Here is a 15,504-nt window from a genome sequence, read left to right as displayed (position 1 = left end):
TTAGACATGTGTTAATGAGACCAAGATAATGATGTAGCTTTGCTCATGTCCATAGATACAGATTGTCCCCTGACCTTGACTGTGTTTCCCAATGGTTGTAGGAAGGACAAGAAAAGTGAGCTATATTTTTGATACCACCAAAATTGTAAAACTCAGTGCTTTCTTTCCCAAACTCAGCATATCAAAAAGCTATGTGTTATATATGGAATCTAAAAAAAAAATGTTCTGATGAACCTAGGGGAAGGACAGGAATAAAGATGCAGACGTAGAGAATGGACTTGAGGACACTGGGAGGGGGAAGGGTAAGCTGGGATGAAGTGAGAGAGTAGCATTTACATATGTACACTACCAAATGTAAAATAGATAGCTAGTGGGAAGCAGCCGCATAGCACAGGGAGATCAGGCTGCTTTGTGACCACCTGGGGGGGATGGTTAGGGTGGGAGGGAGATGCAAGAGGGAAGGGATATGGGGATATATGTATACATATGGCTGATTCACTTGTTATACAGCAGAAGCTAACATAACATTGTAAAGCAACTATACTCCAATAAAGATGTTAAAAAAAAAAAAGCTACGTGTAAACTAGGTGTAGTGCTCTATATATTCCTACATGAATATTCATTGAGGGGGAGGCATAAAAATGGAACATTTCTCAAACTCTGTTCCATGAAATGCTAATAGATATTCTGAACAGATGAAATTACTGCCACCATGGTGACATGGAATGCCAGTCCGTTAAAGATAGGACCTGTGTTCTAGATCTCTTCCATCTGTTGACTGTCTTTGGGTGATGTTCTATATCAGGATTCCTTGTATACAAAGGTGGTTCTCACTATCAGGTATGAGTTAAACATGCAGAAGCATGACCATGATATATTTTCTATCAATGTTTGCTTGGTCTTAATTATCCTTGATGTGTATGTCACTGTTATTCACAAACACCTATAGCTTTGGTGCCTGTGTATGAGACTTTTTTATAGAAAATTCTTATATTTTCTTCTAATTCTGAACTGTAATGGAAATGTCATGTTTTTTGACACTTAGGAAACATTAACCTTGTTTTCTGAGTATAGTACTTTTATTTACCTTGGGAAAATACCCACTGTCACTACCCTGTGACTCTAGTGGTATTGTCTTCATCCCCACCTTCAGGAATGGGAATGTGGCTCTAGCCTGGCCAACTGAGTGTCACGTTCTTCTGTCGAGGGGGATTGGTTCAGGAATTTCTTTATTTTTGCCAATGTGAGTCACACAAAATACTAATGTTAGATAAAATATCTATCCATTCCTTCATCCTCCACTAGATTTAGACATATGAGGAAGTAAGTCTGAACCTGCTGGCAGCCATCTTGTCACCATGAAGGGCCTCAAAATGCAACCAACAAGAGAAATGCAGAACAGAGGAATGACAAAAAATCAAGTCCTCATATTGTCTGAGTCCCTTGATTCATCTAGGTCTAGATAGAGCTGGTGCCCTTGGATTTTTCAGTTAGGTGAAACTTTTTGTCTGACATCAGCTGGAGCTAGTTTTCTGTTATTTGCAACTGAGCAAGTGCTCATCAAAGCAACCAGGGAAAATAAGGAAGCTAAAGGCAGAGGGCAGAGCACATCTATAGTATTAAAGCCTGTAGAGTCCCATGAGTTTGCTCTAGGGCCCCAAGGCCCCATTCAATTCTCCTTTTATTAATGTAAGTATATGAATGACAGTGTTACACCCAGGAAGTCTGCTTATAGAGTACATGTTGGCTGTGTGGTTTAGTGGAAGGGGCATGGGCTTTGGACAGGAAAGAGTGGTGAAAATAAGTGCTACAATTTTCCAACTATGTGACCCAATGATAAGTTTCTAAGCCTCAGTCTCATCTGTACAAGGACTGTTGGGAAGACTAAATGAAATTACATGTGTACAGTAATTGACATAGATGCCCAATAAATGTCTATTTCACAGGCAAATTTACCTTTTACAGCTTTACTTTCATCTAACCTACTCATCTGACAGTGCATAAAACAATGCCTACTTTACCCATTCTTGCCTTAAATTATTCATTAATTCGTCAATTTTAGTCTCCAATGAATTTCTATGAATGACCTTAGTTTTCCATTTAAATTTCACATACGTACCCATGAGATGCAAATTAAAGAGTCTACAAGCTTTTGGGGGGCAGGATTTAAGCTTTGAAACCTTTCTTCTCCCAAGAGATTTCCAGGAATGTAATGCAGCTTAGAACATGGCCAGTCTGGACAGTGTTATCTTCTGCACACTGGGAAGATTACTGAGACATTTGTACCAACAGTAAAAATTTTTGAGAAATCATTGAAATAACCTTTAAAAATTCTTGTGGGAAAAAAGATGGTTTGTAATCAAGAACATACATTTCATAAATGACCTTGGGCAAAATTAATTTTTTTTTAAATTAAAGTATAGTTGATTTACAGTAATATATTAATTTTAGGTGTACAATGTGGTGATTCAATATTTTTAGATTATACTCCATTTAAAGTATTATAAAATAATGTCTATATTTCCCTGTGCTGTACAATACATCCTTGTAGCTTATTTATTTTCTACATAGTAGTTGGTGCCTAGTCTGAATCTGCCCCATGATGTGCTCATTTATCTCAGTAGGGGCTACAAACTGAGGTTCTATTATTTCTGCTTGCTTATTCTTTGAAAGGCAAATACTTTTATTTTCCTATAGGGGGTCTTTCAAACAACTTAAGGCATTTTCTGTTGAAGTCCCTGAAACAATAGTGGAAGTCAATATTTTCCAGTTCTAAGAATTAAAGGAATATGTCACAGATGTTATCATTTGGGATTAGATTGTTCTTTACCTGCTGGTGTTTTAATTGTAATTATGGATGATTTAAGTATCTAGGACTGTCAGAGGCATGGAGGAATGATGATTGAGAAATATCAAGTGGTGTGGGAGCAAAGAGAAGAAAATAAAGAAACTCACAGAACTTTTAAAATAGACTTTCCAATCTGTATCTCCTTAGTTTCCTGGGCTCTAATCTTTAATTCCTATTTTTATTTTATTATTGTGTGAGTAGAGAACAGGAAGTAGGGCAAACATCTATTTGACCCACCAATTCCTAACACTCTGTCAATCCTTTGTATAACCAGACACCAATAAAAATACATTAAACACATTAAATTACAAGTACATGAAATCAGTCTTTGCAGCTGTGCTCAAACTAGTGGACATAATAGTTCAAAGATTCTGTAGAAGGGAAAGCATGAGGATCGGTAGATTTCCCCATATTGGTTACTTATAATTAATTCTTTCCAATATAGCCAAAGTGACAAAGTTCTGTTTACTTTTTTCTCCCTCTAGGCACTCTTTGGCAGATTTTTGCTATAATTTTCTTTGAGCATATTGCAATAACAATTCATTGGCTCTTTTTTGTTTGCTTGCCTAGATTTCCCTTAAACCTGGAGGTTTCTTGAAGGTAGGGACTAATCTTGCTCACCATTGCATTTTTAGCAGTTCCAGCAACACGGCTGGTATGTGGTGGGTACTCAATATATAAGTGTTGACTGAGTGAAGGAGGGCAATAAATACTTGCTAAACTGAATTGAGCACAGAAGAGTTGATATTTTAATTTTCTTGTGCTGCAGGATATATTCATCATGACAATAACAATATGTGTCACTAGATAGATATGGATGCTAAAAAGGAATTCTCATCAGCCATTTTTCAACATTTCACTAAAAAATGTTGGCATCTTTTCTCCCAAGAATTACTTTGAAATCGGTTCCTTCTTTCCCTCCTCCTTTCATCCCTTCCTTCCTTCCTTCCTTCCTTCAAGTTGGCCCTGAGGCATGGTGTTTCCCAAATTTATTAACATGCCAGATCCCCTAATCTTTAATAAATATTGTCATTAACATTCTAACCACAATTTTTACTTGTAGGTACACAAGTACTTACAAAATCAAAAATAGCCTTAAGAATCATTTGATTGGCACTCAACACCCAGCAGCATATAAAAACAAATTAAATTCTATAAAATACTTGTCAAAAATGTACAAGCATTCCTGTTAAATAAAAACAAACCGACAAATACCTGTGGGATATCACACAGAATATGTATTTCTTTAGTTTAAAACATGGGTCCCCTGAGAGTAGCAAAGCTGTGTTGTAGTCCTGGCTCTTTCTGCTTAGTCTTCGAAGATTTCACCTTCACTTGCCATCCTTGGGTTTTTCTTCAAGTGCAAAACCAAAGATTTATATCAAATAATTTCCAAGGTCTCTTTCAGTTTTAAAATTCTATTTTTCTATGATTTTCAATTTTCTCTAGAAAGTAACTGGGGAAAAATTTATAGAGTCTGCTGTCCAGCCCTCTTCTTAGAACTATATTTATTCTATAATGGGTCTTTATCTGTATCCACACTGTCACCATATTGTTTTACATATATTAATAGTTTCTCTGAGGACTTGGATGTAACATCACTTTGCCCTTTGCATTTTTTTTTTAAAGTCAAACCCTGTTTAAAGTTATTAGAGTTTCTTTTCCCTCTACAGGATTTAGCTCTAAGTTCCTTGGATGCTTGAAGAATGCCGTGACTTAGGGAAAATCAGCTCCATTTCTATTCTTTACAACCATGCTACAAAGAAAAGTAATCATATCATGAGTATTCATTTGTACAGCCAAGATTTTTTCTTAGGTCTCTCTTCAACAAGAATGAAATAGTCAAAGTTTACATTTTACTTCAATGTAGGAAATTTTAAGAAGCTGAAATGAATAAAGAGTAGTTTTAGAAAATTTATTATTTTGTTCTAATACCTTCCAAGGTGATATTTTGCTTTCAGTTTTCCCTGAGGAAGCAGAGATCTCAAATACTATTATATTTTCTTTTCATACTCCCATATACATTGTACCCATGATACTTTAAGAGCTTTTAGTGAGGAAGTATGACTCTGAAGCAGACCCACTTCTCATGTAGGGTTGTAGTTGACTGCATTGGTTACATTGGAGCTAACTGGTCATTCCTGACTCTTTGATAGCATCATTAGCACAAAATGTATGGGGTTTTCTTAGCTTTACCGTATTTTGTGTACTTTTCATCATTGGGTAATTCAGTAGTAAAATGCAATCATTTGATGTTTTGTAATAGTTACAGTAACACAGATGTTTTAAAAATGGTTATATTTTGTACTGAAAATATTTATTAAAATTTTATTTATTTAAAATATTTAAACCAAGATCTGAGAGTGTCTTTCAATAAAAAGAACATGCTTCTTTGGTAATACTTTTAAGTCAAAAAAAAATTGGATACCTTTAACGAAGTTTAACTTGGTAATATTAAGTTTTAAAAAGCTCGTATCTTCAATATCTAAGAAGGGGGTTGTAAGCCACCAAAATAATACCGCTTCTAAAAAGTCCAAATGTTTTATTGCTAAGTCAGCAACCATGTACTCTGTTTGGTGGTTTGTCAAATGGAGCAGTTTCCTCCTCTGAGGCTTCCTTCAGATTTCTGAATTTCTGGGCCCCCTTCTCTTCTACTACAGATTCTTGTTCTTAGTGTTTGGCATTAATCTGAGTAACAAAATTACCCACTTTATATTCTTTTCATTTTATCACTTTCATTCGTGCAATATAAATTGTCTTTCCCTGTTGATCTACAGAAAATCTCTTTTAAAATTCTACTAGTCAGCTAAATCTTTTAAGGTGGTAAGTTAGAAATGTTTTAATATCCTCAGCTGGAAAGCACAACTAGATAATCCATTATTAAATGTCCTATTTGTATTTTATGGTAAATAATAACCATAGACCTACGGAAAGTGAAAAGTCCTTGGAATCAGAATCATCTGAATTTGAAAGCTAAATACATAACTTACTGGGTATCTGGCGCATTATTTCACATCCCTAAACCTAATTTCCCTCATTTACATGAGGTAAAATTAAAAAAGAGGTAAAACCTCATAGTGTGTTATTAAGAATAGAAATAATTTGTGTAAACTATCTAGCAAAATGGCTAAGACATAGTAGGTACTCATTATTTGTTGAGTGACAACCACTTGGCAGTTACTGAGAGGGCAATGGATATTACTATTTTAATTTGTTTAACTATGAATTGCTCAGCACTGTTGTGACAGGTAGAGATTGTACAAGCGTGGGTCTCTGTTGAAAAATACAAGTTATGAAATTAAACTATGCTTTTCCAGTTATGTCCAAGGTAGAGTAATTGAGAAGATTTACACCCCCACTAGAAATCATGAAAAACAAATAGAATATGTGAAACAATCATTTTCAAGACACTGGATATTGGGCAAAGGACAGTTATCCCTGAAAAAAGGGAAGCAAATAAGGGGTGTTCTATGATTGCCCTATGTTTCTGCCTTGGGAATTTCTAGTTCATAGTTCTTGGTAGTGAAACCCTGGTGACTCCCAGTGTTGAGGAAACAGAGCTAAGGTTTTGTGGAGAGCAAGGCACCTTGATTTTGCAGGGCAGAGTACTGGTGAGGGAACAGCTGCCCAGAGACAGAACTCCAGAGACCTGCAGATGGTTTCCCTCAAGCATTCAGCTGAGTACTGATCAGGGTATGCATGTGAGGAAACTACCCAAGGCAGGGAAAGAACTAACAGGGAGTAGGGCTGGGGAAAGTACCATCCCCACCAGCCAGACTGAAAAATCATATGATTACCAGGGTATTGAATCCAGTAGTCAATAATTTTTACCTTAGTAGGGAAATAATTAGTCCTGGACTAAGCACTGTTCTAGTCCTGATGAACAATTCTTAAAAGCCAGATGTAAAAGGAAGAAAATATTTCCAAGTAACTTAACTTTGTACTGCAGGAAATCTCAAAAATATTTATAGAAATGCAAAATGTCCAGCACTTAACAAAGTAAAATTTACAATGTATGACATTTCAATAACAAGAGAAAGAAAAACAAAAAGGATCTAGAGCCAACACCTATTAGAATAAGCAGGAAAAAATAAGTTATAATTTTTTTCCATATATTAAAAAAATAAAAGTTGAAGCCAGGAATGCAAAACCAAAACCAACAACAAAAAATCTACCCTCTAGAGATGAAAAGTACAAAGTGTGAATATACTAGATATGGTTATTGTCAGATTAGATAATGCAGAAGAAAAGATTAGTAAGTTTTAAGACATTAACAGTAGAAGCTATACAAAATGAAAATCAAACAGAATGGAGAATCAGGAAAGGTGAATAGAGCATGATGTGTGAAACAAGTTTTGGCAGCCTAATACATGTTTAATTCGGGTTCCTAAAGGTAGAGGACAGAAAAAAAATATTTGAAGAAATAAAGGCTGATTTTTTTCCAAATTTGGATGAAACTATAAATCCACAGAAGTTATTGAAGCACAAGCATAAGAAACACTAAGAAAACTATGTCGAGGTATATAATAATCACATTGCACAAAAACAGTGGTAAAGAGAAAATCTTAAAAGTGGTGAGGGGGTGGGGTTGGAGGGAAACATGTTCACAGGAATAAAGATAACAGCTGACAGCTTGTCTGAACAAAAAAGGCAAGGGAAAATACAGTGGAGCAACATCTTCAAAGTACTGGAAAAAAAAAAAACACCCAAAACTCATCAACCAAGAATTCTATAGACCACTAATGATGATCAGATTGGATTAAAAAGCAACACCCAATCTTATTCTGCTTATAAGAAAAAGACGTCAAATATACAAACAGAAATAGATAAAAGTAGAATGATAGAAAAAGACACAGCATCTAACACTAAACAAAAGGAAGCTCGATTAGCTATTTTAATGTCAGCACAAAGTAGATTACTGAGAGAAGAATATAAAGGCATGAAGAATGTCATATAATAATCAGAAAGAAGTCAATTTATGAAGAGGTCATAATAAATCCTAAATATTGATACACATAATAAAAGAGTTTCAAAGTATAGGTTACAAAGCTGATAAAACTGCTAGAAGAAATAGACAATCCAAGTGTAGTCAGAGGTTTCAATACCCCTCTCTCAATAATTAATAGAACAAACTAGACAGAATAGCAATAAGAATGTGAAAGGCAACACTAACAATCAACTTGGCTTAATTAATAGCTATAGAATCCATACTCAAAAACAGCAGAATATATATTCTTTACAGGCACACATGGAATATTTCCAAGATAAAATGTATTCTCGGCCATAAAACAGGTCTTATTAAAAATTTAAAAAATTGAGTAATAAACACATGTTCTTTCATCTTTGTGAAATTAAATCTGAAATCAATAACATAGATACCTGGGAAATATCCAATATTTGGAAACAAATTAACACATTCTAGATAACCTATGATTCAGAGAAAAAATTAAAAAGAACATCAGGAAGTATTCTAAATTTAATAAATGTGTGAACACAACATATGAAAATTGGCAGGTGATGCTAAAGTAGAACTTGGGGTGTTTATAGAAACACCTGTATTAGGAAAAGAGAAAGGTATCAAATTTATTATGTCAGATCCTAACTTAAGAAATTAGAAAAAGAAGAGCAAATTAAACCCAAAGTAAGTAGAAGGAAGGACACAATGAGTAGAACAGATATCAATGAAATATAAGAGAGGAAATATTAGAGAAAATCATTGAACCCCAAAGTTGGTTTTTTGAGAAAATAAAATTAATACATATTTAACTAGACTAATCAGAAAAAAAGTAGAAAGGATAAATTATCAATATCAGAAATAAGAAAGATTAAATACCTACAGAATTTGAAGATATTAAAGAATTCTAAAGGAATATTAACAATCTTATGATTACAAATTCAGAAACTTAGATGAAATAGTATATTCCTTGAAGACACAAATTTCCAATGATAACTCAAGATGAAATAACCCAATCACCCTACACCTATTAAATAAATTTGTGTTAAAAACCTTTCCACAGAGAAAACTGCAGCTCATAAAACTTCATAATTCATTGGTGAATTCTGCCAAACATATAAGGGAAAATTAACACTAATTCTACACAAACTTTTCCAGAAAATTAAAAAGACAGACTATTTTCCTAACCCATTCTATGTAGTCAGCAATACGTTGATGCCCAAACCTAACAAAGACATTATAAGAACAGAAATCTACAGATTAATATGCCTCATAAACTTATATAAAAAATTTAAACACAAATTTAGCAAATAAAATCCAACAACATTTAAAAAGGATAGTACTTCATGACCAAATGAAGTTTATCTGAGAAATGGAAGCTTGGCTTAATATTTAAAAATAATCAACGTAATTCACTATATTTATAATTATAAAAGAAAATCACATGATCATCTCTATAGATACTGAAAAACTCTTTTTTTTTTTTTTTTTTTTTTTTTTGCGGTACGCGGGCTTCTCACTGCTGTGGCCTCTCCCGTTGCGGAGTACAGGCTCCGGATGCACAGGCTTAGCAGCCATGGCTCACGGGCCCAGCAGCTCCGCGGCATGTGGGATCTTCCCGGACTGGGGCATGAACCCGTGTCCCCTGCATCGGCAGACGGACTCTCAACCACTGCGCCACCAGGGAAGCCCTAAAAAACTCTTAACAAAACTCAGTCTCCATCCCTGATAAAATCTCTTGGCAAAGTAGGAATAGAAAGGGAGTTCCTCAGCCTGATATAGGCATCTGTGAAATAGCTACAGGTAAAAGCACATTTAATTGGGAAAGACTGAATGAGTTTTATTCCATATCTGAAAAGCACAAGGCTGTATGGTTTTAGCACTTCCATTTAATACCGTTTAAGATATTCTAGCAAGTGTAATAAGACAGAAGAATAGAACTAAAAGGCACTCAGATTGGTAAGAAAGGAATGGAACTGTCTGTCTTTGCTGGTAACGTGCTTGTCTATGTAGAAATTCCAATGGAATCTACAAAAAAAAAAAAAACCCCAAAACAAAAAAACCCCTAGATTTAATAATTGAGTTTAACAATGTTTCAGGATCCAAAATCCATATACAACTATCAATTTTATTTCTATATGTTAGCAAATAATAAGATTTTAAAAAATGTATACTAACTACAGTAACATTAAAAAAATAAAATACTTTGGAATAAAACTGATCAAAACACTGCTGAGAGAAATTAAAGAACTAAATAAATAGACATAATCATAAATTGGGAGACTCAATACTGATAAAATGTCAATTCTCCTCAAATTGATGTAAAATATTCAATGTAATGCCAATCAAAACAGACTTTTTCTTTTGTAGAAACTGATAAACTGATACTAAAATTCAGAAAGAAATGCAAAGGAACTAGAATAGCCAAAATAACCTTAGTGGAACAGAATGGAGAGTTCAGAAATAGATGAAAATGTATATAGGCATAAATAGACAACTGATTTTTAGCAAATGTACAAATAAAGTTCAGTGGAGAAAAAATAGTCTTTTTAACAAATGTTATTAAAACAACTGGATATCCATATTAAAAAAAATCAATTCCTTGCATCATATTCACAGTATAATGCAAAATGAATCATCATCCTAAATGTCAAATGTAAAATATTTCTAGAAGAAAACAGGAAAAATACTTTTGACTCTGGGTTAGGCCAAGATTTCTTCGTTACAACACTAAAAGCAAAATTTATAAAAGAAAACACTGATAAATTGGAATTTGTCATAATTAAAAACTTTTGCTCTTCAAATGACACTGTTAAGGGAATGAAAAGACATACCACAGACTGGAAGAAAATATTTGCAAATCATATGTCTAATAAAGAACTTGTCTCTAGAACATATAAAGAACTCTGGAAACTCAATAATACAGAAACAAAAACCCAACTTTAAAAAAGTGGCAAAAGATTCGAACAGACATTTCTCTAAAGCAGATATACAGATGGAAAATTAGCATATGAAAAGATGCTCAACATCACTAGCCATTAGAAAAATGCAATTTAAAACCATAATAGATTCCCGGACCTGCGCGCAGCCCCACCTTGCCGAATCGTATGCAGCCATGCTCTCCGTCCGCGTCCCGCTCGCCACCATCGCTGACCCGCAGCAGCAGCATCCCCACCAGCTCTCGCCTATGAAGGGGCTCAGCCTGGCGGACAAGGAGAACACTCCCCCGTCCCTCAGCGGGACCCGCGTGCTGGCCAGCAAGACCGCGAGGAGGATCTTCCAGGAGCCCGCCGAGCCGAACCCTAAGCTATCTGCCCCCAGTGTGGAGGATGAACCACTTCTGAAAGAAAACCCCCGCCGCTTTGTCATCTTTCCTATAGAATACCATGATATTTGGCAGATGTATAAGAAAGCTGAGGCTTCCTTTTGGACAGCTGAGGAGGTGGACCTTTCCAAGGACATGCAGCACTGGGAAGCCCTGAAGCCTGAGGAGAGATATTTCATTTCGCATGTTCTGGCCTTCTTTGCAGCAAGTGATGGCATAGTAAATGAAAACTTGGTGGAGCGGTTTAGCCAGGAAGTTCAGATTACGGAAGCCCGTTGTTTCTATGGCTTCCAAATTGCCATGGAAAACATCCATTCTGAAATGTATAGTCTCCTCATTGACACTTACATTAAAGATTCCAAAGAAAGGGAATTTCTCTTCAGCGCCATTGAGACAATGCCTTGTGTAAAGAAGAAGGCAGATTGGGCCTTGTGCTGGATTGGGGACAAAGAGGCTAGGTATGGAGAACGAGTCGTAGCCTTTGCCGCAGTGGAAGGAATCTTCTTTTCTGGTTCTTTTGCATCGATATTCTGGCTCAAAAAACGAGGACTGATGCCCTGCCTCACATTTTCCAATGAACTTATTAGCAGAGACGAGGGTTTACACTGTGACTTTGCCTGCCTGATGTTCAAACACCTGCTACACAAACCTTCGGAGCAGAGAGTCAAAGAAATAATCGTCGATGCAGTTAGGATAGAACAGGAGTTCCTGACGGAGGCCCTGCCAGTGAAGCTCATTGGGATGAATTGCACTTTGATGAAGCAGTACATCGAATTCGTGGCAGACAGACTTATGCTGGAGCTGGGTTTTAGCAAGGTTTTCAGAGTAGAAAATCCATTTGACTTTATGGAGAATATTTCACTGGAAGGGAAGACTAACTTCTTTGAGAAGAGAGTAGGCAAGTATCAGAGGATGGGAGTGATGTCCAGTCCGACAGAGAATTCCTTTACCTTGGATGCTGACTTCTAAGCGAACTGAAGATGTGCTCTTATTTTGCTGGTTTTTCTTTTTTTCCTTCTCATCAAAAGAGAAATCAGCTACTTGAACTGTATTAACCGGCTACACCATAAATCGCTCATAAAGTTCATTAATGGCATGTTTAAAACTGTGTAGCTACCTCAAAGTCAATCCTGTTAATGCTAGTGGGGTCACCTAGGTTGAAAGCATAGACAGAAGCTACTCGGATTCTTATGAAAGATCTTGTCCATGTTTGGCGTTTGCAAGCAGGCTGGCTGTACACGACTTCACCCTGGCTCTTAACAGCACCTTCCTTGGCCTCAAAGTGTGGGGAGTCAAGCAAGTTTGATCCAGCAGGATTAAACAGTTACTACCACAAGGCAGTAGGAAGACATCAAACTCACTGCTTCAGATTTTAAAGCAGATTTTAAAGTTTACTTATGATTTGTATATAGAACTGGCACTTTACACACAAATAAACATAGTTTGTACTGTCAGGGTGAAGGCTTGATTTAACCTAAATTTGTTGGTTTCTATACCAAATACAAAAGTATTCTATTTACCACTAACGGGGGCCAATTCAAGATTTACTAGGTGATCAACGTAGGTTAAACCTGTGTAAACTAAGGGTGTTATTTTTATTCTTTCTTTTCTTTGATAAATTGAAGAGCTTTTAAACTCAGTCCTGTGCACACTTAGGTATCAGTATCAGCCAGGTGGTGCCACACAGAACACAGGTTGGTTTTGTGTTCTGTAGCCCACGTCGAGTATTGCAGGGTAAGAGATGTGGAGAAAGGAGACTATTAACTTAGGTCATTAGGAACTGAAGTGTGATCCGGACTCACTGTGGGTAACCTGGGTGTGCATGGGGGCGGTATCATTTAATTTCTCAAATTGTATGTCCCCCAACTTCAAGTTAGTATGAAAGGTCCTTGAAGAGTTTTCCTAGCTGGGATCCAAGATATTAACTTTGTAAATTGGTTTTCAAATCATCCCTGAATGAAAGGACCCACGTAAGATCTTTCTCCTATTAAGTGGTAAAACCAGGACTGAAATTGCTTCTCCTAAAAGTTGAGTGTTTATTCTGATTTTGTTTAATTTGTGTGTAAGTAGGTACTGTTGACTTAACCATTTGTACTTTAAGTTAGAAAGTTGTTCTGCTATTTTTTTTATGTCATATCTGTAGTTCATACTTTGAAATAATTACCCAGTATTGTTTTGCAGTTCGTAATTGATTGAGTGAATATTGTTCCGTGCAATTGCTCCTAGGATTTGTGTAAATATGAGCATCATCTACTGGATTCTTAAACTTCAGTAGAAAGCTGGTGTTATGTGAATAATTAATACATGTTCCACTCAAAAATTAATTTCAGAGAAAGTATAAACTTAATAGATATATTTAATAGGGCTAGTTTGAATCCATCTGCCTTTCTGTTCCCTCCCGCCTCCAAAAAAGATGTTACGTGGAAGGTAATGCATGACACACACCGATCCTTTGGCCGTGTTTGTTAACACATTGTGTTGTGTGTTGGCTGACCACTGGCCTGTTCTACTGTCAGTTTTCTTCATTTATTGTATTAATATAAATGGTAAAATAGTCAATTTAAACACTTCTGTAGTATGGGACCCTTTTCTACCTTTTAAATTATTGTTATAAAGTTAATCTAGATTTTACGGTCCTTACACTTGTGCAACACAAAAATAAACACTTTGCCTGGCGTTGTCAGGTGCAGGTGGCACTTGGAAGCAGATCTTGGGATTCTACCTCCCATTAGCTGTGTGATACAAGCACTAGCTTCTGCCAACTAAGATTCGGTTTTTTAATCTGTTTAAAGGGAAACATTTTGTCTAAAGCATTTCAGAGTCCTGATGTTGAGTACTGCGCAGGTGTCAGTGATTTAAATAAAACCGTTCTCATGTCCAAAAAAAAAAAACCATAATAGAATAATAATACACTTCTATTAGAGTAGCCAAAATTAAACAGGACTGATGATCCCAAGCACTGGTGACAGGTACAGGAATAGGCATTCTCACACATTTTTGATGGAAATTTCAAATAATACAGCCACTCTGAAATAGTTTGGCATTAAAGAAAAAATTGTGAAATATACACATACCATATGATCTAGTATTCCACTTCTAGGTATTTTCACAATAGAAAATAAAGCATATATCCATAAAAAGACTTGTGCGAGAATGTTTGACAGCTTTATTTGTAATAATCAAAAACTGGAAACAGTCCAATGTCCATCAACAAGTGAATGGATAAATTATATGGTGGTGTATCTATATAATTGGGTACCATTCAGAAATGAAGAAGAAGTGAATTAGGATACACACTACATGAATGAATTTCAAAATAATCATGCTGAATGAAAGAATTCAGACAAGAGAGTACATATTGAACAATTACATGTATACCAAGTTCTAAGAAATGCAAATTTATGTATAATGACAGAAAGCAGAACAGAGGTTGCCTGGGTTGGGATGGGGCAGAGAAGAGCTAAAGGGAAGGATTACAAAGGAACATGAGGAAAGTTTTGGGAGTAATAGGTATGGGCACTTTCCCAACTATAATAATAGTTTCACAGGTATACATATGTCAAAACATCAAATTGTACACTTAAAAAATGTGGAGTTCATTTTATGTCAATTAGACGTTGACACAGCTATTTAAAGGGATTAAAATATTCTTAAATATATTTATGACTTATAAAATGTTAATTGTTTTCGTAACTTAAATTCAGAAAATAATTTATTTGAAACAATCACTTCATAGTAGATCAGTGTCTCACATTGCCTTTCCCTTCATTACGGTGCCTTCCTTAGTGACTTTTGCTGCCTTTAAAAATCAGTTGAATTTCGTTCTCAATGATCACGGCTTTGTTATTAAGAAATCTCTTTGGGTGCGACCATTCTTGACAGCTTACCTTGAATATCATCCTCCTGGTATGTCCTGCCTACATCACTTCTAGGCCCTGGGGGACCTGCATTTGCCCCTATTTGGGTTTACCATTCCTGGATCCTCTCCAACCTAAGTGCCCTTGCTTTGACTCCAGGGCATTTTGTGTCTAACCCTTCCTTTCCAGCCTTGTCTTACTTCTTGTCCTGGTATAACATTATCTCCGATACCACTGACTAACAATTATTCACCTTTTACTCCCCTAGCTTCCCCCAACACACACATCCTTTATTTGAAAGAGAACAGACTCCCTAACAGACACCTGTGAAGAAGTCCATGGTTCTCAAACTTTGAGCATCAGAATCACCTAGAAGCCTTGTTAAGGCACAGAATGTTGGGTCCCACTCCCAAAATTTCTGATTCTGTAGATTTGGGATGGGCTCAGACATGTGCATTTCTGACTAGTTTCTAGATAATGGTGATGTTGCTGGCCCAGGGCTACTTTGAGAACAAGTGGT

The 15,504-nt window shown here is 36.0% G+C and overlaps 2 protein-coding genes across 2 annotated transcripts in view; one reads left to right on the top strand and one right to left on the bottom strand.

Moving 5' to 3' along the window:
• The window catches only part of VWC2L (von Willebrand factor C domain containing 2 like), a gene marked incomplete at its 3' end in the record, with an annotated part of 153,904 nt that overhangs the window by 101,309 nt on the left and 37,091 nt on the right, over positions 1–15,504 (bottom strand). The window lies entirely within an intron of this gene.
• LOC308622040 (ribonucleoside-diphosphate reductase subunit M2-like) lies at positions 10,878–13,692 on the top strand. The gene has a single exon (XM_081243091.1). It carries the CDS (start codon positions 10,918–10,920, stop codon positions 12,094–12,096), a length of 1,179 nt encoding a protein of 392 aa, XP_081099217.1. The 5' UTR covers positions 10,878–10,917; the 3' UTR covers positions 12,097–13,692.

This window comes from Mesoplodon bidens, assembly GCF_964165515.1.
Source record: "Mesoplodon bidens genome assembly, chromosome: 8".
Classification (NCBI taxonomy): Eukaryota; Metazoa; Chordata; class Mammalia; order Artiodactyla; family Ziphiidae; genus Mesoplodon; species Mesoplodon bidens.
Note: the sequence above shows the minus strand (reverse complement) of the source record. Positions and strands in the feature narration are given on the sequence as shown.

Excerpts from the sequence above, each read along its gene's own strand:
- LOC308622040 (XM_081243091.1), top strand. The coding sequence starts at position 10,918 with ATGCTCTCCGTCCGCGTCCCGCTCGCCACCATCGCTGACCCGCAGCAG.